Source organism: Coregonus lavaretus (assembly GCF_964263955.1).
Source record: "Coregonus lavaretus genome assembly, chromosome: 39".
Lineage (NCBI taxonomy): Eukaryota > Metazoa > Chordata > Actinopteri > Salmoniformes > Salmonidae > Coregonus > Coregonus lavaretus.
Window position 1 is genome coordinate 11,521,544 of NC_140026.1, and position 25,204 is coordinate 11,546,747.

The following is a 25,204-nucleotide window of genomic DNA, read 5'->3' on the forward strand; positions in this document are numbered from 1 at the left end:
CAATAACAGATTTTCAATTAACATATCATGAGTATTATTGAAGGGTGTGATATTTGAGACACATTGCTGGTGGCGATTACTGATGGCATTAATACTGTATATTAATATAATATTGAATCAGCTGTGTAGTGCCAGGGCAAAAATCAAAACGTGCACCCTTTGGGGTCCCGAGGACCTAGTTTGGGAAACGCTGCTGTAGATTCTTTGTTCAATAGAATTGCCATAAAGCTTATGTAAGGCAGTACAAGGACTTCCAGAGCTAACAAAGGGTACAAATAGGTTGTTTATGAATATGTATGTTGTTGAATACAGGAGACATAAGGACCGCCCTCTAACGTTTCACTCTGGGCTCCCTAAAGACAATGTTCCAGTATCTCTCTACGCCACACACTGTTATCCCTATGAAGCGATGTTGTGCATTGTTGTGTCATTGTAAGGTACTGTGATAACTCGTTCCCCCCAAGTCACACAGGCTATGCATGAGTGGAACTACAGCTCCGAGTTCACCAGTCTCCAGTCACTTTTCGGAGCTCCTCAGTCTCCTGTGTGAGGGTAAGGGAGGGTTGCAGGGGTGGTGACGAGGAGAAGGGAGGGGTGACAGAGAGGTGAGATCGCAGTGACCTGGGTCACCTGTCACAAACAGAGGCCTGGTCTCTTGATGACACTCCCTCAGGGTCTAGACTGGGTCTCCAGGTGAGAGCTTGCCAAAGGAAGGTAGGGGGTGGAGGGTTGAGCTGTGGTTGTCCTCTTACTTTGGTGTCATAACACACACACACACTGTTCCCGAGCACTTCACACCCGAGTACTCATTCAAAAATCATGTTAAATACTATTATTGCACACAGAGTGAGTCCATGCAATTTATGTGATTTGTTATGCCAATTTTTACTCCTCAACTTATTGAGGCTTGCCATAACAAAGGGGTTGAATACTTATTGACTCAAGACATTTCAGCTTTTCATTTTTTATTAATTTGTAAAATGTCTCAAAACACAATTCCACTTTGACATTATGGGATATTGTGTGTAGACCAGTGACACCAAACCTCTATTTAATCCATTTTAAATTCAAGCTGCAACACAACAAAATGTGGAAAAAGTCAAGGGGTGTGAATACTTTCTGAAGGCACTGTACCTGCCTCACAGCTAATCAGATTAAGTCTTATACCATGTATCCTCCATACAACCAATCATGTGAGTCTCACACTATGTAACTGCCTCTTTAATAAAATCACTTTAGCAGTTCCTCTCTCCAAACACTCCCAGATTCAGCCATAACATAAATCATTGCACAAGTATTTGTAGGAATGTTTGTTTGTTCTGTTTTTTTTTTTTTTATCAATTGATATACAAAAAAAATCACTTCTCATATTATTTAAGCTTTTTTTCTTATTTTAAACAGTTCAAGAGAATAAGTAGTCATTGATGATTGGGGAACATTAAAGAAACAACAAAAAAAGTAATTCCTATGCGTCCACGTACAAACATTGTCTTATAGGCGACCACATTCTAGTAGGGAGTTACCAGCTCATCACGCAACACAAGGGCCTGCGTCCCAAATGGTACCCTCTTCCATTCATAGGGCACTACTTTTGACCAGGGCCCATGGGATTCAGGTCAAAAGTAGTGCACTATGTAGGGAATAGGGTGCCATTTGAGACACAAAAAAGAGATCCTGTCTGGCCTCGTTTTACGCCAACCTTGTTCTCTCTCCCCCTTCCAACCTGCACTCAGCTGTTCTTCATTAGGCACCAAACAGAAGAAAACTAAAACAGAGAAGGGACAACATGAACTTGTCCAATAAGAAACGCTTGCTTTCGTTTTCCATTGCAAAACGTTTTGCACTCATGAATATGGCCCAGACGACTCATACCAACAGTTTCATTAACAAACCTTTATAAAACAGAACAGAAGAGTGTTGCAGTAGAGCCTGGAGGCTTTTACTGTATCTGGAGAACAGCAGCCAGAGAGAGGCTGTCAGTTGTTTGTTGGCAGTCGTCATCACAGACAGACATGGATACCCTATTCCCTATATAGGGCACTATATAGGGAATAGGGTGCCATTTTGGACGCAGACACCAAGAAAGAGAGTTAAAGAGACGTACAAGTCCTGTAAACGCACTGCTGCTAGTCCGTAGTAATAGTGGGAGCTCTCATCTGCTCTGCTACGATGTACTCTCCTTCGTCCTCCTCATTTTCCACCCTCCACCTCAGCCACCTCTCCTTTAGTCCCTTCCCAAATCTACCATCGTACCCCCCCAAACCCCCCAGGTAGAGCATCAGTACATCTTCTGTCGACTAGGCAACACCGCCTCCTTGAGGAAAGAGAATATGAGCAGGATGCCGGACCTCTTGCCCCTCTTGCCCTTGGTGAAGTAATTTGAGACCACGTCATCTAGAGGGTGAGAAAAAGAAAAAAGGAACTGACCAATTCAGTTTGTGAAAATGACAATATTTTATACCAGTGTTTTTCACCTGAATCAACTAATCAAGGGCTTGGTGATTTGTTGAATCAGGTGTGTTGGTGCTAGTCTGGGTACCAGTCTTTTTAGCTAGCATTCCACTACTTCCTACTCCTGTCATTTGCCAAAGAGACTGGCCTTTCGGCAATCTCAACGTTCAATATGCAGCTGGATTTAAGGTGCAGTTGCTGATTTGTAGTTGGAAACAACATTCATATTTTCCATGACAACGTTATGGAACATGAGATGCGCGCAAATTTGGCGCAATATAGAGTTAGAACGTTAAGAACAACAATTAAAATTTCAGTTACGACGTGCTTGTGAGAAGGCAGTGTCAATGCAAGATCATGTTGTTCAAAGCGGCTAGAGAGGACTCCATAATGAGAGAGAGTAATGATGATACAGAACATATTAGCCTACAAGATTCAATTGAGCTATGTTTTGCTTCAGTTGCATCCCATTAAATGAGAGGAATGAAATGCAAAACTGGCACCTGCTGTCATTCCTCGCACATATGCTGATCATCATGACTTGCTTACATTTTTTAAATTTTGTTATGCTCATTTCAGTCCTATTATTTGTCCCTCCTCTCTTAAGAGATGGAGTCCGGACAGGCTACTCTAGGAAACTTTCTGAATGGACATAGGCCTAGAGAGAATTAGCGAGCTCGCACACACACCATAAAAGGAACCATCAAAGCCACCAGCCCATCTCAGACACAAACAAATCACATTTCTCCTTTACTAAAAACCTATTCAAAATCTAGGCTCAGCTTCAAATCTTGGCTGTAGTCCATCAGAAAGTAGGCCTTTATTAATTTTTTCATTCAATTGAGTCCAAGGCGGTTGGAAGCCTGGTGGTTTTTAATTCTAGGTGTGAAGATATTTCAACATCATGTCTAGATAACAAAAGGCTTGCGTGGTTGCCAAATGTATACGTGTCCCCATAGGCCTAATCTAAAAATGGAGGAAATGTGATCATTATCATTATTTTAGCTATCCACAGTAGTCTTCCCTCCTAATGAAAAGGCCCTCCATCCTGCTGATGTAAGCTGCTGGACAGCGTACTTGCACTTGATATGCGTTTACGGATGAGAAAGTGAACTTGCCATTTCCAAAAAGGAGATCAGTGGGGAATTGGGGATTCCCTGCTTTGCCATCGGTTGCCTACGTAAACAGCAAGGGTTTCGTTAAATAGGCCTAGGCACTATAAAGGGTTCAATACGACCAAATTTGTGACCGTTTGACTTGGCAGTGCGACACACTTTTTTTAAATTGTTCAAAAGTGTGCCAGTGAATTTGCTTAATTTGTTTTATTATCATGATTTATTCAAACAGTAATGTGCAATTGACCAAAAACAAACCAACTGTCTAAAGAGGCAACAACGGCACGGGAATGCCCTTCTGTGTGTGTCAGGGCTCGACATACAGGGCTGCCCGGTTTTGGAAACCCTCCGGGCCAGTCGATCATCCCCATCAGTGGCCCGCTTGCGCCAGTGAAAATAATATTGTAATAATGCTATTTTTAAATCTAGGCTATACAATATATTTGTTTTTTACTGATTGATTCCCGAAGCCGTTAGTTTGTTATGTCGATTATTTATCACGTGCGCGCTGCACACATACAGTGCCTTCAGAAAGTATACATACCGCTTGACTTATTCCACATTCTGTCGTGTTACAGCCTGAATTCAAAATGGATTTCATAGATTTTACCCCTCACAGATCTACACACAATACCATAAATAAAGTAAAAACATGTTTTTTAACATTTCTGCCCACATAGAATGTAAAAATAAATGTCAATTCAGAATTCCATTGGGTAGGCCTATTAAAAAAAAAAGTGGTAATGCATACTTTTTGCATACCTTTTATTTTGTTTTATTTTATTTAGGCTATTACAACAATTAAATATAAAAATGTAGATCCTTGAAAATTACAATTAGGTGCTTGAAAAAGTCCTTTAAATTTGACTTGCCAATGTCTATATCAACCCTGTATAGGCTACTTGCTCAGCCCGCAAATGAAAGATAAAATCACCTGCCACTGAAATGATGAACGCATCATTCGCTTTCCTGTCAGATCTTGACCCTGCCAGTATTTTCTTTAATTCAGGCCTGTAGCTTTCAGTTGGCACTAGCCCGTTGTGCCACTGGCAAATGTATCTGAATGAGGAGCCCTGCTGTGTGCGGTGGGAGTAGGGCCTGTGTGTCTACCACTTTGTGTAGCCGTTAGCGATGCTAATGAAAATCATCTGCTACTGTTCTTGACTATTAATTTTCTGAATGATGTCATGTTTCATGTTTTGTGTGGACCCCAGGAAGAGTAGTATCTTTTTTTTTTTATTCTGCCCTCTAGAGGAGTTTGCAGAAAAGAACAAAAGGCACTTTGAAGTCTGCAATAAATACATTTTGCACTTTATTTAAAAAAAGTATATTTTCTTTGCTGTTACAGTAAATCTATCCAAATCAATGTAAAAACACAAGGGCATGCTAATTTAAAAGATGGCTAGTAATTATTAGCCTGTTTTTTATGGAATGCAGGCACATTATGGGACAGGGCAGGTCATTATCAATTATTTAAAAAAAAAACATTAAAACATTTGTACAACCAAATCATGAGCTGGTGCCACCAAATAAAACAGTTTGTAGCACCAGTGTCACCAGTGGAAAAAGTTAGTGTAGAACCCTGATATACTTTTTTATTGCACATTATATTAAACTGATGCATTTGGCGATGTCTAACTTCAATTCATTGGCACAAAACGTGTGTCAGATTTTTTTAAAAAAGATCTGGCTTGCATGGCACAGCTGGTCACCTACATTCACCGTAGTAGGCTAAGCCTAATGTATAGGCTAGCATACGAATGGTGGATTAATAGCCCAGCCTAGGAATTAACTTCTAATTTACACTCCTTCTTCACTGTTCCCTTCTAGCGCAATTCATGCATCTCCGCTGGCATCTCCACTAGCCTCTCCCTCTTCCATCCTCTCTGTATTCCTCTTATAGCTCTTGAACCAGTAGCCTAGCCCAACGCGTGTCCCAGAAGTAGCAATATAGTTTGGTCGCTTATTTTGAGCAAGAAAAATACAAAATAATCTTTGCGATCACATTGGCTGGTGGTAAAAATGCAAGAAACGGGAATCCTCTGTTCTCCCCGCACCCAAAGTTTATAATGAAATATATAACGTCAGAATGCCCAACGTTAGAATGTTTCCAATCAAATGTATGAATTAAGTTAGAACGTTCTCCTGTCAGTCTAATTTGCATAAACATTGTGATTGGATGATAGCTATGAGTGTTATCGAATCAGGATCAAATCCTGCTCGAGCTCATTAATGAAAGAATGTTCATATTTGAAGATTGCCAAAAGGCCAGTCTCTTTGGCAAAAGGCAGAAGTGGCAAGGAGTGGAATGTAATAGCTGAACAGAAATGGCAACCAGGCTACGTTGGTGCTGGGCTAGAACAAGAATTTAAGATGACCTGGTTGGTCCAACCATAAAGTAAACAGTATTAAGAAGACCTGGTTGGTTCAACCATAAGGTGAACAGTATTAAGACGACCTGGTTGGGCCAACCATAAGGTGAACAGTATAAAGACGGCCTGGTTGGTCCAACCATAAGGTGAACAGTATTAAGACGACCTGGTTGGGCCAACCATAAGGTGAACAGTATCATAGAGCTCACCTCCTTGCTGCATGGTGGATGGAAGCACGTTCTCCCCCGCCGAGAGAGACACAAAGAACGAGAAGGGGATGATCCACAGACAGATGGTGAAGTACGCCAGGACCTTCAGGGAGAAGAAGAGGTACCGAGGTGAGGAGAGAGGAGACATGGAGGTGAGGACAGAGGAGACATGGAGGTGAGACGAGAGGAGACATGGAGGTGAGGGCGAGAGGAGACATGGAGGTGAGGACAGAGGAGACATGGAGGTGAGGACAGAGGAGACATGGAGGTGAGGACAGAGGAGACATGGAGGTGAGGACAGAGGAGACATGGAGGTGAGGACAGAGGAGACATGGAGGTGAGGAGAGAGGAGACATGGAGGTGAGGAGAGAGGAGACATGGAGGTGAGGACAGAGGAGACATGGAGGTGAGGACAGAGGAGACATGGAGGTGAGGACAGAGGAGACATGGAGGTGAGGACAGAGGAGACATGGAGGTGAGGACAGAGGAGACATGGAGGTGAGGAGAGAGGAGACATGGAGGTGAGGAGAGAGGAGACATGGAGGTGAGGAGAGAGGAGACATGGAGGTGAGGACAGAGGAGACATGGAGGTGAGGACAGAGGAGACATGGAGGTGAGGACAGAGGAGACATGGAGGTGAGGACAGAGGAGACATGGAGGTGAGGACAGAGGAGACATGGAGGTGAGGACAGAGGAGACATGGAGGTGAGGACAGAGGAGACATGGAGGTGAGGACAGAGGAGACATGGAGGTGAAGAGAGAGGAGACATGGAGGTGAGGAGAGAGGAGACATGGAGGTGAGGACAGAGGAGACATGGAGGTGAGGACAGAGGAGACATGGAGGTGAGGACAGAGGAGACATGGAGGTGAGGACAGAGGAGACATGGAGGTGAGGACAGAGGAGACATGGGGGTGAGGACAGAGGAGACATGGAGGTGAGGAGAGAGGAGACATGGAGGTGAGGAGAGAGGAGACATGGAGGTGAGGACAGAGGAGACATGGAGGTGAGGCGAGAGGAGACATGGAGGTGAGGCGAGAGGAGACATGGAGGTGAGGAGAGAGGAGACATGGAGGTGAGGAGAGAGGAGACATGGAGGTGAGGACAGAGAAGACATGGAGGTGAGGACAGAGGAGACATGGAGGTGAGGACAGAGGAGACATGGAGGTGAGGAGAGAGGAGACATGGAGGTGAGGAGAGAGGAGACATGGAGGTGAGGAGAGAGGAGACATGGAGGTGAGGAGAGAGGAGACATGGAGGTGAGGAGAGAGGAGACATGGAGGTGAGGACAGAGGAGACATGGAGGTGAGGACAGAGGAGACATGGAGGTGAGGACAGAGGAGACATGGAGGTGAGGACAGAGGAGACATGGAGGTGAGGACAGAGGAGACATGGAGGTGAGGACAGAGGAGACATGGAGGTGAGGACAGAGGAGACATGGAGGTGAGGACAGAGGAGACATGGAGGTGAGGCGAGAGGAGACATGGAGGTGAAGAGAGAGGAGACATGGAGGTGAGGACAGAGGAGACATGGAGGTGAGGACAGAGGAGACATGGAGGTGAGGACAGAGGAGACATGGAGGTGAGGACAGAGGAGACATGGAGGTGAGGAGAGAGGAGACATGGAGGTGAGGAGAGAGGAGACATGGAGGTGAGGAGAGAGGAGACATGGAGGTGAGGAGAGAGGAGACATGGAGGTGAGGACAGAGGAGACATGGAGGTGAGGACAGAGGAGACATGGAGGTGAGGACAGAGGAGACATGGAGGTGAGGACAGAGGAGACATGGAGGTGAGGACAGAGGAGACATGGAGGTGAGGACAGAGGAGACATGGAGGTGAGGACAGAGGAGACATGGAGGTGAGGACAGAGGAGACATGGAGGTGAGGACAGAGGAGACATGGAGGTGAGGCGAGAGGAGACATGGAGGTGAAGAGAGAGGAGACATGGAGGTGAGGAGAGAGGAGACATGGAGGTGAGGAGAGAGGAGACATGGAGGTGAGGAGAGAGGAGACATGGAGGTGAGGACAGAGGAGACATGGAGGTGAGGAGAGAGGAGACATGGAGGTGAGGAGAGAGGAGACATGGAGGTGAGGACAGAGACATGGAGGTGAGGACAGAGGAGACATGGAGGTGAGGAGAGAGGAGACATGGAGGTGAGGACAGAGGAGACATGGAGGTGAGGAGAGAGGAGACATGGAGGTGAGGACAGAGGAGACATGGAGGTGAGGAGAGAGGAGACATGGAGGTGAGGAGAGAGGAGACATGGAGGTGAGGACAGAGGAGACATGGAGGTGAGGAGAGAGGAGACATGGAGGTGAGGAGAGAGGAGACATGGAGGTGAGGACAGAGGAGACATGGAGGTGAGGACAGAGGAGACATGGAGGTGAGGACAGAGGAGACATGGAGGTGAGGACAGAGGAGACATGGAGGTGAGGAGAGAGGAGACATGGAGGTGAGGAGAGGAGACATGGAGGTGAGGAGAGGAGACAGATAAATTAATATGTAGCCTGCAATACTTTGCTCATAGGAGCTCAGGAGTGATTAACACAGATTAGGCTTACCTTAGAGTGTGACCTAGGCTTACCTCTGAGAAGGGGTAATACTCTGCTGCAAAGTACTGGAAGGCCATGTAGTGATTCAGCACCACCAATACTGTGAGTGAGTGAGTGAGTGAGTAGGTGAGTGAGTGAGTGAGTGAGTGAGTGAGTGAGTGAGTGAGTGAGTGAGTGAGTGAGAGAGAGAGAGAAAGAGAGACAGACAGTCCGACAGACAGACAGAGAGAGAGCAACAGGCAGAGACAGGCAGAGAGACAGAGACAGGCAGAGAGACAGAGACAGGCAGAGAGACAGAGACAGGCAGAGAGACAGAGACAGGCAGAGAGACAGAGAGAGGCAGAGAGACAGAGACAGGCAGAGAGACAGAGAGAGAGAGAGAGAGAGAGAGAGAGATGTTAAAACTCCTGAACATGTTGTATCAGATCACGTGATCAGGTAAACACTCCTGTCCCAGCATATTGTACATAGACGTCTATACATAGAGAAGCTATCCCCACTACACACTGGTTCCTGTCTCTGTAGCTGCCTGTTTCTGATGCTCACCACAGGAGAGGATGAAGTTAGGTGAGCTCAGCAGTATGTAAGGGAAGGTCTGCAGGAGGCCAAAGTACACCAGGTTGGTGAAGAGACCACAGCCCATCATCAGCCATGGGAAGCCCTCAAACAGGTACAGCCCCGTCAGCACACCTGTGGAGAACTAGAGAGGATGCATGCACAGAGCAGGGGTTCGCTAGTACTTCAAAACATCTGGACTGGGAGTCAAGGTTACAGGACATAAGGGCCAGGGGTTTTCCCTGATCAGATGATCTTGAAAAACTCTGGACCTTATAGGCTATAACTAGGGTTTGGAGTTTCTCCTGGTCAGGTAGAGTTGTCAGAGAAGTCAGTTCCTTGACATTCTAAATCCAGGTACTAATAGAGGAAATCATTTACATTGTGTTGGATTTGATATCAGTCAAGAGACACTACTCACCAGTATCATGTACTTTATTATTCGACTAGTGGCAACTGTGTATTCTTCTATTAGTTCTGCCAAATAATACAGGCCAGCAGCTGGGGGAGGAGGAGGAGAGACACACTAACAAACAACCAAAAAACAACAAGAACAAACTAAATGCATTACCAGCTTGTCCATACATTTATTTTTTTTATTGTCATTTAGCAGACGCTCTTATCCAGAGCGACTTACATGAGCAATTAGGGTTAAGTGCCTTGCTCAAGGGCACATCGACAGATTTTTCACCTAGTCGGCTCGGGGATTAGAACCAGCGACCTTTCGGTTACTGGCACAACGCTCTTAACCACTAAGCTACCTGCCGCCCCATAGATGGGTTGGTTGTTTAGCAACAAAACCGATGCGTGCGCAACTATAGGGTAAACCAGACAGGGTTGGCTTAGACTGTTGACAACATGAAAACTAGATTTTGTCACCAATCTTTATTGAAAACATAAATAAAATTGCACAATGAGCACTTGTTGTCTCTCAAATACATTGTTACAGTTGTTGGTTAGCTAGCTAGGGAATTTTTGCCATCAGTAAAAACACCTCAAAACAAGACATGGTGTCAAGAACAAGATAAAACTACATTAAATGAGACTCCTACGATTGCCCACATGGCAGCTTCTTGTCATGGTTGCTAGCTATCTGACCGTTCAGAATCGCAACACACGGACTTCTGCCCCATTGAACAGTGTGCATCGTTTTCGTGACATTGTCAGTTAACCCGTCTATAGACTGCACAGTAACATACCAGAGATGAGCTCAATATATGAACAAGCAAACACACACACACACACACACACACACACACACACACACACACACACACACACAAAACCCAAAATAACCCCTGAAAAACTGAAGGTAGCCTAGATAGAAGCAGACATTTACTAACATGCTTCCAGAAGAGGTCCCCTGTAGCTCAGTTGGTAGAGCATGGCGCTTGCAACGCCAGTGTTGTGGGTTCGTTTCCCACGGGGGGCCAGTATGAAAAAATGTATGCACTCACTAACTGTAAGTCGCTCTGGATAAGAGCGTCTGCTAAATGACTAGAATGTAAATGTAAGAGGCTACTTGAGGCAATGGCACTAAAACAAGTCAAAATATTTAGGTCAAAGAGAAGGGGGTGACACACAGACACCCCTGGCAAGCACACAGGAGGGCACTGCATCTCGTCACGCAAGGCAAGGCACTCCCCACTCGCCCGCCCTTCTACACACAGACCAGAGTTTTCCACTAGCGCCGGCTGTCGGCTATACAGCCGGTTACACGCTCATTTTCAGCTGGGTACTTTTTCCACTTAAATTAACTAGGCTACTTTTTTAATTCGCAGGTCAGAAAAAAAAAAGTCTGCTGAGCCCTCTCCAGCTAGAATGAACGATAAGAATTTTCAAGCGATCTATTGATAGGACAGGCGCCTGTCAGTCACAAAGTGAGCGATGACAGGGAAACACCGCTGGTTTGACAGTCTGCTGTCTGTCCAGCCTCCTGGTACCTGGGTGTTTGTGTTGTGTACGCTGTGGTTGCAGTCAAAGTCCTTTACACGGAGGGAAAGAACATGACGCTCCTTCATCATCCATGTGAGTCAATTTGCACGTCCCATATATTGCGGAAACGACGAGTCGAAATCCACTTAGCCTATTGTTTTCTGGAACATTCAAAGTGCTGGCGCATAGCCCCATTCATAGACGTTAACTACTTTGGTGCCTATTGACGATAGTATCTTCTGACCGGGGAAGTTTTGTTTAGAGCCTCAACACTTGCTCTAAAAATGTACACGCATCACTTGCGGTAATGTTTTGGAAAAATAAGGAACGTATCTTTCAAAAGACTAAAAGGTACATTTCGACACACCTTTATAGGGTTAGGGTTAGTGTTCCCACACGGCCACATCTCCATGTTACAGCGTTTGTTTACAGAAGACAGACAATAGACACCTGTGCCAATTAGCTATCTAGCGTCCTGCGACCACCTGTGTGTAAGCAACAGTATGAAAAATGTATGCACTCACTAACTGTAAGTCGCTCTGGATAAGAGCGTCTGCTAAATATGTCAAATGTAAGCTAACTGGGAAGGAAGTGTAGTTCGTCACCTGGAAGCACACAGTGTATGGATCTGTGCAAAACTGCTACAGTAAGAGTTTATTTTTTTATTTGAAAGATTCTTTCTCACTGACACGAAAGATAAGAGGCATAAGAGTATGTTTAGAAAAAACGTTTAGAAAGCGATGATTATTGCCGTTTCTAAACGTTAAAACACAGCGGCGAAATTGTAGTTTATGCAGAGCCAAATGTGGCCGGATGGAATCGCTGAAAACCCTACATATGGAGATGGATTTTCGAGAGCTAAGTCTTATTGTGATTTGATTGACGAACAGCAAGCTTGACTAGTTTATAAATGGTGTCGAACTGACTGAATAAAGTCGATCTCGTATATCCTTGCCATTCATAAATCATACAACGTAGTTTATTGTCCATGGTATCGCATCGGGACAAGTAAACTAAAGATCTTGTTTGTATTTTCGATTATGAAGTCTATCAGGACTTGCCAGACAGTGACTCGTCAGTAGCCTAGCGAATCGCATCAGTAAGAGAGCCTTTCATTTGGCTCCCTAATTTGCATACTTGTAGGCTTTTTGGGCGATTATCTGCAGATAAATGATGAAAACATTGGATGAAGATGATGAACCCTCCTCACTGCAGGAACAATAGGTAGACTAGTGGAGAGAGAGCCTCACTCTGGTCCAAAACTTGATAAAAGAAAACATATTGAATTGTTTTAAAAGCTAATGATACTGATATGGTATTTTCAAAGATATTGATTTATTCAAAGTGTTGACAACTGCTTTCTGTGTAGCAAAGCCCATGATTAACACCTGTGTCATTCTTCAATCTGAGAAAATGCCTCTTAAAAGGAAGCTTGAAGCCTTTAATAAGAAATCTATGGGTCAGTTTTAAAAACACGTTTTTTTTATTTTTATAAATGACATATTGCAATTCACAGAGTTGCAAAAACGCATTGAAATTATTTCACTAATTTAACTGAAGTCGTTCTCTCTCGCTCTCCTCAACACGTATGGACCCAGAACTTCATTGAGCGTCTGTTCTCTTAACTTTACAGACACATTTTTACATTTGAAAAAGTGCCCATCACACAATTCATTTGATTTTAAATTGAACCTTAAATAGTCAAAGTTATCTTGAAAAAATACATTAATTTCATTTCAGTTAATAAAATACATAATTTTAACAACAAACATAATTGTGGCAATTCATATCTTGCAGTAAAATACTTTAATCTCAAGAGAAGACTAAATATAAATAAATATAAAAGGTTTAATGTTTCCTTACTTAGAAAAACAAGATATTTTCAGTAATTTAGATTGTAAACACAATACCACAACGCATGTTTCCAATCTGGGAGATAAACTCAAAGTATTCAATAATTTCGCTGTGGATTTCAGATGGAATGAAGGCATTAGAATGTACCAGAGGCAACCCAAAAAATAGCATTCCATCCACATGGTCTATCTTAATTTACCGGTTATTAGTAAAGATTGCGTTATTGCTGATGACAGTTGCTAAATAGACACTGTCTATTATTAACTGTCAAATAAGATAGGATTTTAGGAGAGAAAAACAATAGCCTATGTGACAAAAGTTGGTTCACTGACTATCACTTTGAAACTAGTGTTATCATCTAAGCTTACAGAGATGCACATTTATGTCGCACAGGAAAAATATATACAGTGGGGAGAACAAGTATTTGATACACTGCCGATTTTGCAGGTTTTCCTACTTACAAAGCATGTAAAGGTCTGTCATTTTTATCATAGGTACACTTCAATTGTGAGAGACGGAATCTAAAACAACAATCCAGAAAATCACATTGTATGATTTTTAAGTAATTAATTTGCATTTTATTGCATGACATAAGTATTTGATACATCAGAAAAGCAGAACTTAATATTTGGTACAGAAACCTTTGTTTGCAATTACAGAGAACATACGTTTCCTATAGGTCTTGACCAGGTTTGCACACACTGCAGCAGGGATTTTGGCCCACTCCTCCATACAGACCATCTCCAGATCCTTCAGGTTTCGGGGCTGTCGCTGGGCAATACGGACTTTCAGCTCCCTCCAAAGATGTTCTATTGGGTTCAGGTCTGGAGACTGGCTAGGCCACTCCAGGACCTTGAGATGCTTCTTACGGAGCCACTCCTTAGTTGCCCTGGCTGTGTGTTTCGGGTCGTTGTCATGCTGGAAGACCCAGCCACGACCCATCTTCAATGCTCTTACTGAAGGAAGGAGGTTGTTGGCCAAGATCTCGCGATACATGGCCCCATCCATCCTCCCCTCAAAGAATGATGTTTCCACCTCCATGCTTCACGGTTGGGATGGTGTTCTTGGGGTTGTACTCATCCTTCTTCTTCCTCCAAACACGGCGAGTGGAGTTTAGACCAAAAAGCTCTATTTTTGTCTCATCAGACCACATGACCTTCTCCCATTCCTCCTCTGGATCATCCAGATGGTCATTGGCAAACTTCAGACGGGCCTGGACATGCGCTGGCTTGAGCAGGGGGACCTTGCGTGCGCTGCAGGATTTTAATCCATGACGGCATAGTGTGTTACTAATGGTTTTCTTTGAGACTGTGGTCCCAGCTCGCTTCAGGTCATTGACCAGGTCCTGCCGTGTAGTTCTGGGCTGATCCCTCACCTTCCTCATGATCATTGATGCCCCACGAGGTGAGATCTTGCATGGAGCCCCAGACCGAGGGTGATTGACAGTAATCTTCAACTTCTTCCATTTTCTAATAATTGCGCCAACAGTTGTTGCCTTCTCACCAAGCTGCTTGCCTATTGTCCTGTAGCCTATCCCAGCCTTGTGCAGGTCTACAATTTTATCCCTGATGTCCTTACACAGCTCTCTGGTCTTGGCCATTGTGGAGAGGTTGGAGTCTGTTTGATTGAGTGTGTGGACAGGTGTCTTTCATACAGGTAACGAGTTCAAACAGGTGCAGTTAATACAGGTAATGAGTGGAGAACAGGAGGGCTTCTTAAAGAAAAACTAACAGGTCTGTGAGAGCCGGAATTCTTACTGGTTGGTAGGTGATCAAATACTTATGTCATGCAATAAAATGCAAATTAATTACTTAAAAATCATACAATGTGATTTTCTGGATTTTTGTTTTAGATTCCGTCTCTCACAGTTGAAGTGTACCTATGATAAAAAATTACAGACCTCTACATGCTTTGTAAGTAGGAAAACCTGCAAAATCGGCAGTGTATCAAATACTTGTTCTCCCCACTGTATATAATGTATCAAGCCATCTGCATAGCTAAGCCTACTAGCCTAGTAGACTGATTTTTTTTTAAGGGCATAAACCAGGCATCTCCCATAAATAATATGCTACTGTACAATAATCTATTTGATGGAGATAAAGGCGGCATATGCTTTTTTTTATTGAGAAGATATATCATTGACGATTCGAGCCAATACGCAATGGAATGTTGCAACCCATCCTCCACAGGTACGCCAGATCGAGCTGGCAGCAGTTAAACGTGGCCAGGTGAGATGACTTCATGAGTTTCTGAAAGTGCCAACGTGGACAGGACAGGGCAACAGTTCCGTGCTAGAAATTCCTCTCCAACTATTGATCTTCTATGAAGTTCGGTGGCTTGCGTGATATTATTGGCTATACAATAACGTTGCAGTACTTTTGTAAACAGTGGTAAAATATAGTTAGCGAGCTAGTAAGATAGATAGCTAGTTAGCTAATACAATTAGCCACTTGCACAACAACATGGGCCACTAGCACTTGTTCATTTTGCATGGCCCAGTGCCCCGGGTCGGCTGAGTTTCACATTTTAGACTATTCCATTGGTTCTTAAATTAAATATCCACCCAACCGGGGCACCGGGCCATGCAAAATGAACTGTCCCAATGACAACGTACAGGTGTTAGCTATTTCGGTAGCTAGCTAACAATAGCTAGTTAGCTTTATCACAAGTTGCAGGATGGTTGAGGCAAGACGAGATGAGTGGTTATCGTTACATAGGCAACGACTTGTTGGCTAGTTTAATGTCAAATGATTGGTTACTAACGTTGCACGTGAAAAGTATTAGTTGATTAGCTTAAACGTGAACCATAGCTAGCTAGTTACCTGATTGAGTTGGCTTCTGTTAGCTCGCTAGCAAGCTAGCTATGGGAATTTGCCACACTGTGTGCATTGCTAACTAGTTAGCTACAAGGTTAATACTATCCTAGCAAGTCAGTAGTATAAAGTTTATTCCGCTACATTGTCGATTGTGTGTCACTTTGCTTGCAGCACTCCGAGCCGAGGCCAAAGTGACAGGTATCAATACTAGGCGGGGTGGGAAAATAAAGAAGGGAATGTGGCGATGTTAGCTAACTACTGTAGTTACAGCTGGCTAACAACTTCAACATGTACAAGTAAACTCACCAATTGCTAGTGTGACGAAAGATATTTGTATCACCAACGACAGCCAACTTAGTAAATAAATAAACCACATCTCGTTTCATGTAAAATAAAACACATATATGAAAAAACAAAAGTGACAGTAAGTGCTACGCTTTGAAATAATTTAGCTAACTGGTGGATGGTCAAAGTTCCACCCATCAAGGATCCAGTGTGCCACTGTGGGTACAGCGTCAGTTCTGTTAGGAGGAGGAACTGCAGCAACTTTTGGCCAGCTGTGCTTCCCGCAGAGAGGGACGGAGATGGATAAATTAATCAGAGACATTGTTATCAGAAGTGAATGTGCTGCAATTACCTGTTGGTTTTCCATGCATGCTGTAATTTATGAAATAATAGTAGAAATATAGAATAATAATAGGCTACTTTATTTCTGTTGATTTCATCACACACACACACACACACCTACACAAAGGGGGGTAGCAGCGTTATTTAAAAAACCAACACCTTTGAGATTGTGAGGCAAAAAATAAATAAAAAATGTATGCTGAAAGTGAAAAGAAGACCTAGTAATGGAGCTAAATTAAATAAATAAATAATGAGAGAACTGCGCACAGCAGACACTAAAATGGTGTCAGAGTCGAAGTGTGACAGTAATCCCATCCAATGCTTTTAACAAAGAGCAGGGGGGTGTGGAAGTGTGAACTCAAAATGTGTCATGCATCCAGCCTCCATTTCAGACACTTTCAGAAGCTGGCGGACCATTGAGCGCTCTTAGCTCGACAACACCTCAGCAACCCAAGTATATAAAGTTCCTCTGCTTGTGTAAGATAACTAAGGGGCTTAGTGTCCAGCAGCTCCAGCTATAAGGAGATCCAGAGTGCAGAATAAGAGAAAAGGTATTTCCACACTTTTAAAAGAAACAGTAGAAATAATTTGGTGATGGTATGTGTAGTTTTCATTCACTGGTGGAGTGCCTGTAGAAAATATTAACACCCCTTGACTTATTCCACATTTTGTTGTCTTGTAGCCTGACTATAACATTTATTAAATTGCTTTCAGAATTTTTTAGAAAATAATAAAAATTGAAAAGCTGAAATGTCTTGAGTCAATAAGTATTCAACTCCTTTGTTATGGCAAGCCTAAGTACTGTAAGTACAGGAGTACAAATGTACTTAAAAAGTTGCATAATAAGTTGCATGCACTCTGTGTGCAATAATAGTGGTTAACATGATTTTTGAATGACTACCTCATCTCTGTACCCCACAATTATCTGTAAGGTGCCTCAGTTGACGTTTACATTTACATTTACGTCATTTAGCAGACTTACAATTTGGTGCATTCACCTTATAGCCAGTGGGATAACCACTTTACAATGTTTTTTTTTTTTTTTTGGGGGGGGGGGTAAGGGGTGGGGTAGAAGGATTACTTTATCCTATCCCAGGTATTCCTTAAAGAGGTGGGGTTTCAAATGTCTCCGGAAGGTGGTGAGTGACTCCGCTGTCCTGGCGTCGTGAGGGAGCTTGTTCCACCATTGGGGTGCCAGAGCAGCGAACAGTTTTGACTGGGCTGAGCGGGAACTGTGCTTCCGCAGAGGTAGGGGAGCCAGCAGGCCAGAGGTGGATGAACGCAATGCCCTCGTTTGGGTGTAAGGACTGATCAGAACCTGAAGGTACAGAGGTGCCGTTCCCCTCACAGCTCCGTAGGCAAGCACCGTGGTCTTGTAGCAGATGCGAGCTTCAACTGGAAGCCAGTGGAGTGTGCGGAGGAGCGGGGTGACGTGAGAGAACTTGGGAAGGTTGAACACCAGACGGGCTGCGGCATTCTGGATGAGTTGTAGGGGTTTAATGGCACGGGCAGGGAGCCCAGCCAACAGCGAGTTGCAGTAATCCAGACGGGAGATGACAAGTGCCTGGATTAGGACCTGTGCCGCTTCCTGTGTAAGGCAGGGTCGTACTCTCCGAATGTTGTAGAGCATGAACCTACAGGATCGGGTCACCGCCTTGATGTTAGCGGAGAATGACAGGGTGTTGTCCAGGGTCACACCAAGGCTCTTCGCACTCTGGGAGGAGGACACAACGGAGTTGTCAACCGTGATGGCGAGATCATGGAACGGGCAGTCCTTCCCCGGGAGGAAGAGCAGCTCCGTCTTGCCAAGGTTCAGCTTGAGGTGATGATCTGTCATCCATACTGATATGTCTGCCAGACATGCAGAGATGCGATTTGCCACCTGGTTATCAGAAGGGGGAAAGGAGAAGATTAGTTGTGTGTCGTCTGCGTAGCAATGACAGGAGAGACCATGTGAGGATATGACAGAGCCAAGTGACTTGGTGTATAGCGAGAATAGGAGAGGGCCTAGAACTGAGCCCTGGGGGACACCAGTGGTGAGAGCAATGTGGTGCGGAGACAGCTTCTTGCCACGCCACTTGGTAGGAGCGACCGGTCAGGTAGGACGCAATCCAAGAGTGAGCCGCGCCGGAGATGCCCAGCTCGGAGAGGGTGGAGAGGAGGATCTGATGGTTCACAGTATCAAAGGCAGCAGACAGGTCTAGAAGGACAAGAGCAGAGGAGAGAGAGTTAGCTTTAGCAGTGCGGAGAGCCTCCGTGACACAGAGAAGAGCAGTCTCAGTTGAATGACCAGTCTTGAAACCTGACTGGTTTGGATCAAGAAGGTCATTCTGAGAGAGATAGCAAGAGTTGGCTAAAGACGGCACGCTCAATAGTTTTGGAGAGAAAAGAAAGAAGGGATACTGGTCTGCAGTTGTTGACATCAGAGGGATAGAGTGTTGGTTTTTTGAGAAGGGGTGCAACTCTCGCTCTCTTGAAGACGGAAGGGACATAGCCAGCGGTCAAGGATGAGTTGATCAGCGAGGAGAGGTAAGGGAGAAGGTCACCGGAGATGGTCTGGAGAAGAGAGGAGGGGATAGGGTCAAGCGGGCAGGTTGTTGGGCGGCCGGCCGTCACAAGTCGTAAGATTTTATCTGGAGAGAGAGGGGAGAAAGAAATCAAAGCATAGGGTAGGGCAGTGTGAGCAGGACCAGCAGTGTCATTTGACTTAACAAACGAGGATCGGATGTCGTCAACCTTCTTTTCAAAATGGTTGACGAAGTCATCCACAGAGAGGGAGGGGGGAGGGGGGGGGGGGATTCAGCAGGGAGGAGAAGGTGGCAAAGAGCTTCCTAGGGTTAGATGCAGATGCTTGGAATTTAGAGTGGTAGAAAGTGGCCTTAGCAGCAGAAACAGATGAAGAAAATGTAGAGAGGAGGGAGTGAAAAGATGCCAGGTCCGCAGGGAGTCTAGTTTTCCTCCATTTCCGCTCGGCTGCCCGGAGCCCTGTTCTGTGAGCTCGCAATGAGTCATCAAGCCACGGAGCTGGAGGGGAGGACCGAGCCGGCCGGGAGGATAGGGGACATAGAGAGTCAAAGGATGCAGAAAGGGAGGAGAGGGTTGAGGAGGCAGAATCAGGAGGGAGAAGGATTGAGCAGAGGGAAGAGATGATAGGATGGAAGAGGAGAGAGTAGCGGGATAGAGAGAGCGAAGGTTGCGACGGCGCATTACCATCTGAGTAGGGGCAGAGTGAGTAGTGTTGGAGGAGAGCGAGAGAGAAAAGGATACAAAGTAGTGGTCGGAGACATGGAGGGGAGTTGCAGTGAGATTAGTAGAAGAACAGCATCTAGTAAAGATGAGGTCAAGCGTATTGCCTGCCTTGTGAGTAGGGGGGGACGGTGAGAGGGTGAGGTCAAAAGAGGAGAGGAGTGGAAAGAAGGAGGCAGAGAGAAATGAGTCAAAGGTAGACGTAGGGAGGTTGATTTCCCCCAGAACTGTGAGGGGTGAGTCATCCTCAGGAAAGGAACTTATCAAGGCGTCAAGCTCATTGATGAACTCTCCAAGGGAACCTGGAGGGTGATAAATGACAAGGATGTTAAGCTTAAATGGGCTAGTGACTGTGACAGCATGGAATTCAAATGAGGAGATAGACAGATGGGTCAGGGGAAAAATAGAGAATGTCCACTTGGGAGAGATGAGGATTCCTGTGCCACCACCCCGCTGACCAGATGCTCTCGGGGTATGCGAGAACACATGGTCAGACGAGGAGAGAGCAGTAGGAGTAGCAGTGTTTTCAGTGGTAATCCATGTTTCCGTCAGCGCCAAGAAGTCGAGGGACTGGAGGGTAGCATAGGCTGAGATGAACTCTGCCTTGTTGGCAGCAGAACGGCAGTTCCAGAGGCTGCCTGAGACCACGTGGTGTGAGGCATTTGTATAGCCTGTGCGGAGAGGAGAGAAGTGAATTTCAAGCACAGATTCAACCACAAAGACCAAGGAGGTTTTCGAATGCCTCGCAAAGAACGGCACCTATTGGTAGATGGGTGAACATTTTTAAAAAGCAGACACTGAACATCCCTTTTTAGCATAGTGAAGTTATCAATTACGCTTTGGATGGTGTATCAATACACCCAGTCACTACTAAGATACAGGTGTCCTTCCTAACTCAGTTGCCGGAGAGGAAGGAAACCGCTCAGGGACTTCACCATGAGGCCAATGGGGATTTTAGAACAGTTACAGAGATTGATGACTACCTCACTAAAGTAATACTGCAAAACGAGGCAAAGAAATTACATTTTTGTCCTGAATGCAAAGTGTTACAGTGGATTGCGAAAGTATTCACTCCCCTTGGCATTTTTCCTATTTTGGTGCCTTACAACCTGTAAATTAAATGGGTTTTTATTTGGATTTCATGTAATGGACATACACAAAATAGTCCAAATTGGTGAAGTGAAATGAAAAAAATAAATGGTTTCAAAAAATGCAAAAAAATAAATAACGGAAAAGTGCTGTGTGCATATGTATTCACCCCCTTTGCTATGAAGCCCCTAAATAAGATCTGGTGCAACCAATTACCTTCAGAAGTCACATAATTAGTTAAATAAAGTCCACCTGTGTGCAATCTAAGTGTCACATGATCTGTCACATGATCTCAGTATATATACACCTCTTCTGAAAGGTCCCAGAGTCTGCAACACCACTAAGCAAGGGGCACCACCAAGCAAGCGGCACGATGAAGACCAAGGAGCTCTCCAAACAGGTCAGGGACAAAGTTGTGGAGAAGTTCAGATCAGGGTTGGATAATAAACAAATATCCGAAACTTTGAACATCCCACGGAGCACCATTAAATCCATTATTAAAAAATTGAAAGAATATGGCACCACAACAAACCTGCCAAGAGAGGGCCGCCCACCAAAACTCACAGACCAGGCAAGGAGGGCATTAATCAGAGAGGCAACAAAGAGACCAAAGATAACCCTGAAGGAGCTGCAAAGCTCCACAGTGGAGATTGGAGTATCTGTCCATAGGACCAATTTAAGCTGTACACTCCACAGAGCTGGGCTTTACGGAAGAGTGGCTAGAAAAAAGCCATTGCTTAAAGAAAAAAATAAGCAAACACGTTTGGTGTTCGCCAAAAGGCATGTGGGAGACTCCCCAAACATATGGAAGAAGGTACTCTGGTCAGATCGATTTTTGGCCATCAAGGAAAACGCTATGTCTGGCGCAAACCCAACACCTCTCATCACCCCCTGAGAACACCATCCCCTCAGTGAAGCATGGCAGGGACTGGGAAACTCGTCAGAATTGAAGGAATGATGGATGGCGCTAAATACAGGGAAATTCTTGAGGGAAACCTGTTTCAGTCTTCCAGAGATTTGAGACTGGGACGGAGGTTCACCTTCCAGCAGGACAATGACCCTAATCATACTGCTAAAGCAACACTCGAGTGGTTTAAGGGGAAACATTTAAATGTCTTGGAATGGCCTAGTCAAACCCCAGACCTCAATCCAATTGAGAATCTGTGGTATCACTTAAAGATTGCTGTACACCAGCGGTTTTGCCTTGAAGAATGGGCAAAAATCCCAGTGGCTAGATGTGCCAAGCTTATAGAGACATACCCCAAGAGACTTGCAGCTGTAATTGCTGCAAAAGTTTGCTCTACAAAGTATTGACTTTGGGGGGGGGGGGGTGAATAGTTATGCACGCTCAAGTTTTCAGTTTTTTTGTCTTATTTCTTGTTTGTTTCACAATAAAAAATATTTTGCATCTTCAAAGTGGTAGGCATGTTGTGTAAATGAAATGATACAAATCCCCCCCAAAATCAATTTTAATTCCAGGTTGTAAGGCAACAAAATAGGAAAAATGCCAAGGGGGGTGAATACTTTCGCAAGCCACTGCATAACCATTCAGAGGCTATTTTTTATTTTCTTTTATCTTTATTTAACTAGGCAAGTCAGTTAAGAACAAATTCTTATTTATAATGACGGCCTACACCGGCCAAACCCGGACGACGCTGGGCCAATAACCACTCACAGGCTATAACTACTCAGAGGCTATAACTACTCACAGGCTATAACCACTCAGAGCAAATATGGCTAATGGTTATTTAAACATCATCTCTTGGAACATAAATGGTTGTGGTAACCAAGTGAAGAGGAAAACTATTTTTACATATTTAAAATCAAAACAGGCGGATATTGTGTTCATACAGGAATCAGGCTGGGTTGCAGAAGTTTATCATTGCTCATTTAATTCCAAACAAAATGGGGTGATTATTCGGATAAGCAAAATACTTAATTGTGTAATGTTGAAGCAACACTCTGATGAGTTTGGCAGGCTTATTTGCCTTGAGGCTCTTATAAATGGGATTCAGGTAGTGTTATGCAACATATATGCTCCCAACAAGCAGGACCCTGATTTGTTTTCATGAGGTCAATGTTATACTGGGAAATATGGAGGGACAGTTCATCCTTGCTGGAGACTTTAACCAAGTGATGGACAATATGATTGATACAAATACATTTACAGGTAACTCCACGCAAAAGGATAGACTTGCAATACATATCCTAGCAGAATATATGGGCCTTACAGACATATGGAGATTAGTCCATCCTAATGATAGAGAATATACTTGTTTTATCCCACTGTCATAAGACACACTCCAGAATAGATTTCCCCTTGATATCTAATTTCATGGTTATTAATGTGATTGTTTGCAAGATTGGGCCCATCGCCCCCACAGATCATGCTTTAGTAGCGTTACATGTTGATATAAACTCCGAAAATGTGAGGAAGGGTAGATTCAGACACAAGACCATGCTATTACAAGATGAGATATTTAGCCAATCACTAGCAGATTACCTTTTTTGAGATCAACATAGGCTCAACTGAAAGGATTTCCACAGTATGGGAAACCTCTAAAGAATATATTAGAGGGAAGATAATAGCACATGCGTCCAAAAAGAAGAGAGAAGGGGCTGAAGCAGTAAAAAGATTAGAAACCGAGATATCTGTCTTGAAAAGGGATTTGGCAAGACATTTCACAGATAGCACATTTCAAACTGCCTGCAAACTGAAATTTCAATTGAATGAAATGTATAACAAAAGGGCAGAATATGCACTGTTTAGGCTTAGAACCAGTTTTTATGAGGGACGTGAGAAGACAGGCAGGTTACAAGCAAGACAATTTAAAATGCAGAACACATCTAACGTAATCCCAGCAATTAAGAAGGGCAATAAAATGGTGACCTCATCCAAAGCGATAAACAGTGTGTTTCAACGTTTTTATGAAGATTTATATACAGTACATCCTCCTGTTCAGCGAGCCCCATAGATATGGATACTTTTTTGTCTGGTATAGAATGACCTAGATTATCAGATAGCCAGGTACAGGACCTAGACTGTACTATAACAGAGGAGGCAATTTTATCTATGAAAGCAGGGAAGTCACCTGGTCTGGATGGCCTTCCTGTAGAATATTCTCAAGAAGTATATTGACATTCTTTTACCTGTATAGACAGTGGTTTTCCAGGAGGCATTTAAAAATGGCTCGCTTCATGACACCTTTAACGAGGCTTTGATATCATTGATCCCTAAAAAGGATAGAGATACAACAGAACCTGCGAATTTTAGAGCCATCAGCCTCCTTAATGTGGATTGTAAGATTTACATTTTACAGACGCTCTTATCCAGAGTGACTTACAGTTAGTGAATGCATACATGTTCTTTTTTTATACTGGCCCCCCGTGGGAAACGAACCCACATCGCTGCCGGCCAAACCCTCCCCTACCTTGGACTAATTGTGTGCCGCCCATGGGTCTCCCAGTCGCGGCCGGCTGCGACAGAGCCTGGACTCGAACCAGGATCTCTAGTGGCACAGCTAGCACTGCAATGCAGTGCCTTAGACCACTGCGCCACTCGGGAGATTCTTACTAAGACCCTTGCGATACGCTTAGAGAACACACTACCTAATATCATACAAATTGACCAAGTAGGATTTATTAAGAACAGGACCTCAACTGATAATATGAAAAGGCTCTTACACCTCATGTGGTTAAACCACTCAAATATAGTTCCTACCGCTGCTGTCTCCTTAGATTCTGAGAAGGCATTTGATAGGGTAGAGTGGGCTTTTCTCTTAAGAACCCTTGGAACATTTTGTTTTGGATCTCATTTTTAAAAGTGGATAGGGGTCCTTTATTCAAATCCTAAAGCAACAGTACTTACGCATGGAATTATGTCTCCTTTTTTAGTCTTTCTAGAGGCACAAGACAGGGTTGCTCGCTTTCCCCTCCCCTATTTACTATAGTTTTAGAGCCTCTTGCGACAGTGATAACAGATCCAGAAATTAGTAGTGTAAATGGAGGAGGAAAATAACACAAGCTGCTTATGTACAGCATGCAGACGGTATTCTACTGCTGGTCTCTGATTCTCTTCAGTCTGTACCACCATTACTTAATTGAATTGAATCATATTTTAATTTGTCAGGCTACAAAATTAATTGGAATGAGTCAGAAGCAATGCCAATTAATGCCATATGTTAATCTGGAACCGTTACCCCATTATCGGAAGGTGTTCCTAATGTTTTGTACACTCAGTATATGTAGTCCACTGTGTTCATCCTTCGATCCTTTGAACCCGTAAAGGAAAATCCTTAACCAAAGCCACTCATCATACTGAAAACTAGTATGTAATAAACACAACAAATATTTGATTTAAGTAAAATAATGTGAATAATGAGGTT

The 25,204-nt window shown here is 44.0% G+C and overlaps 1 protein-coding gene across 2 annotated transcripts; it reads right to left on the minus strand.

Moving 5' to 3' along the window:
• Positions 1 to 951: 951 nt before the first annotated feature.
• On the minus strand, positions 952 to 16,341 carry LOC311112721 (protein TEX261-like). Of its 2 annotated transcripts, none has more exons than XM_084155849.1 (6): positions 16,164 to 16,341; positions 9,674 to 9,753; positions 9,244 to 9,397; positions 8,707 to 8,797; positions 6,148 to 6,250; positions 952 to 2,394 (listed from the first exon to the last, which is right to left on the minus strand). In XM_084155849.1, exons 1-6 carry the CDS (start codon positions 16,231 to 16,233, stop codon positions 2,242 to 2,244), a joined length of 651 nt encoding a protein of 216 aa, XP_084011975.1. In that variant the 5' UTR covers positions 16,234 to 16,341; the 3' UTR covers positions 952 to 2,241. The 2 variants fall into 2 exon arrangements, with proteins under 2 accessions (XP_084011975.1, XP_084011976.1); XM_084155850.1 differs by having other exon boundaries at positions 8,730 to 8,797; positions 16,164 to 16,338.
• Between the last annotated feature and the right edge of the window lie 8,863 nt (positions 16,342 to 25,204).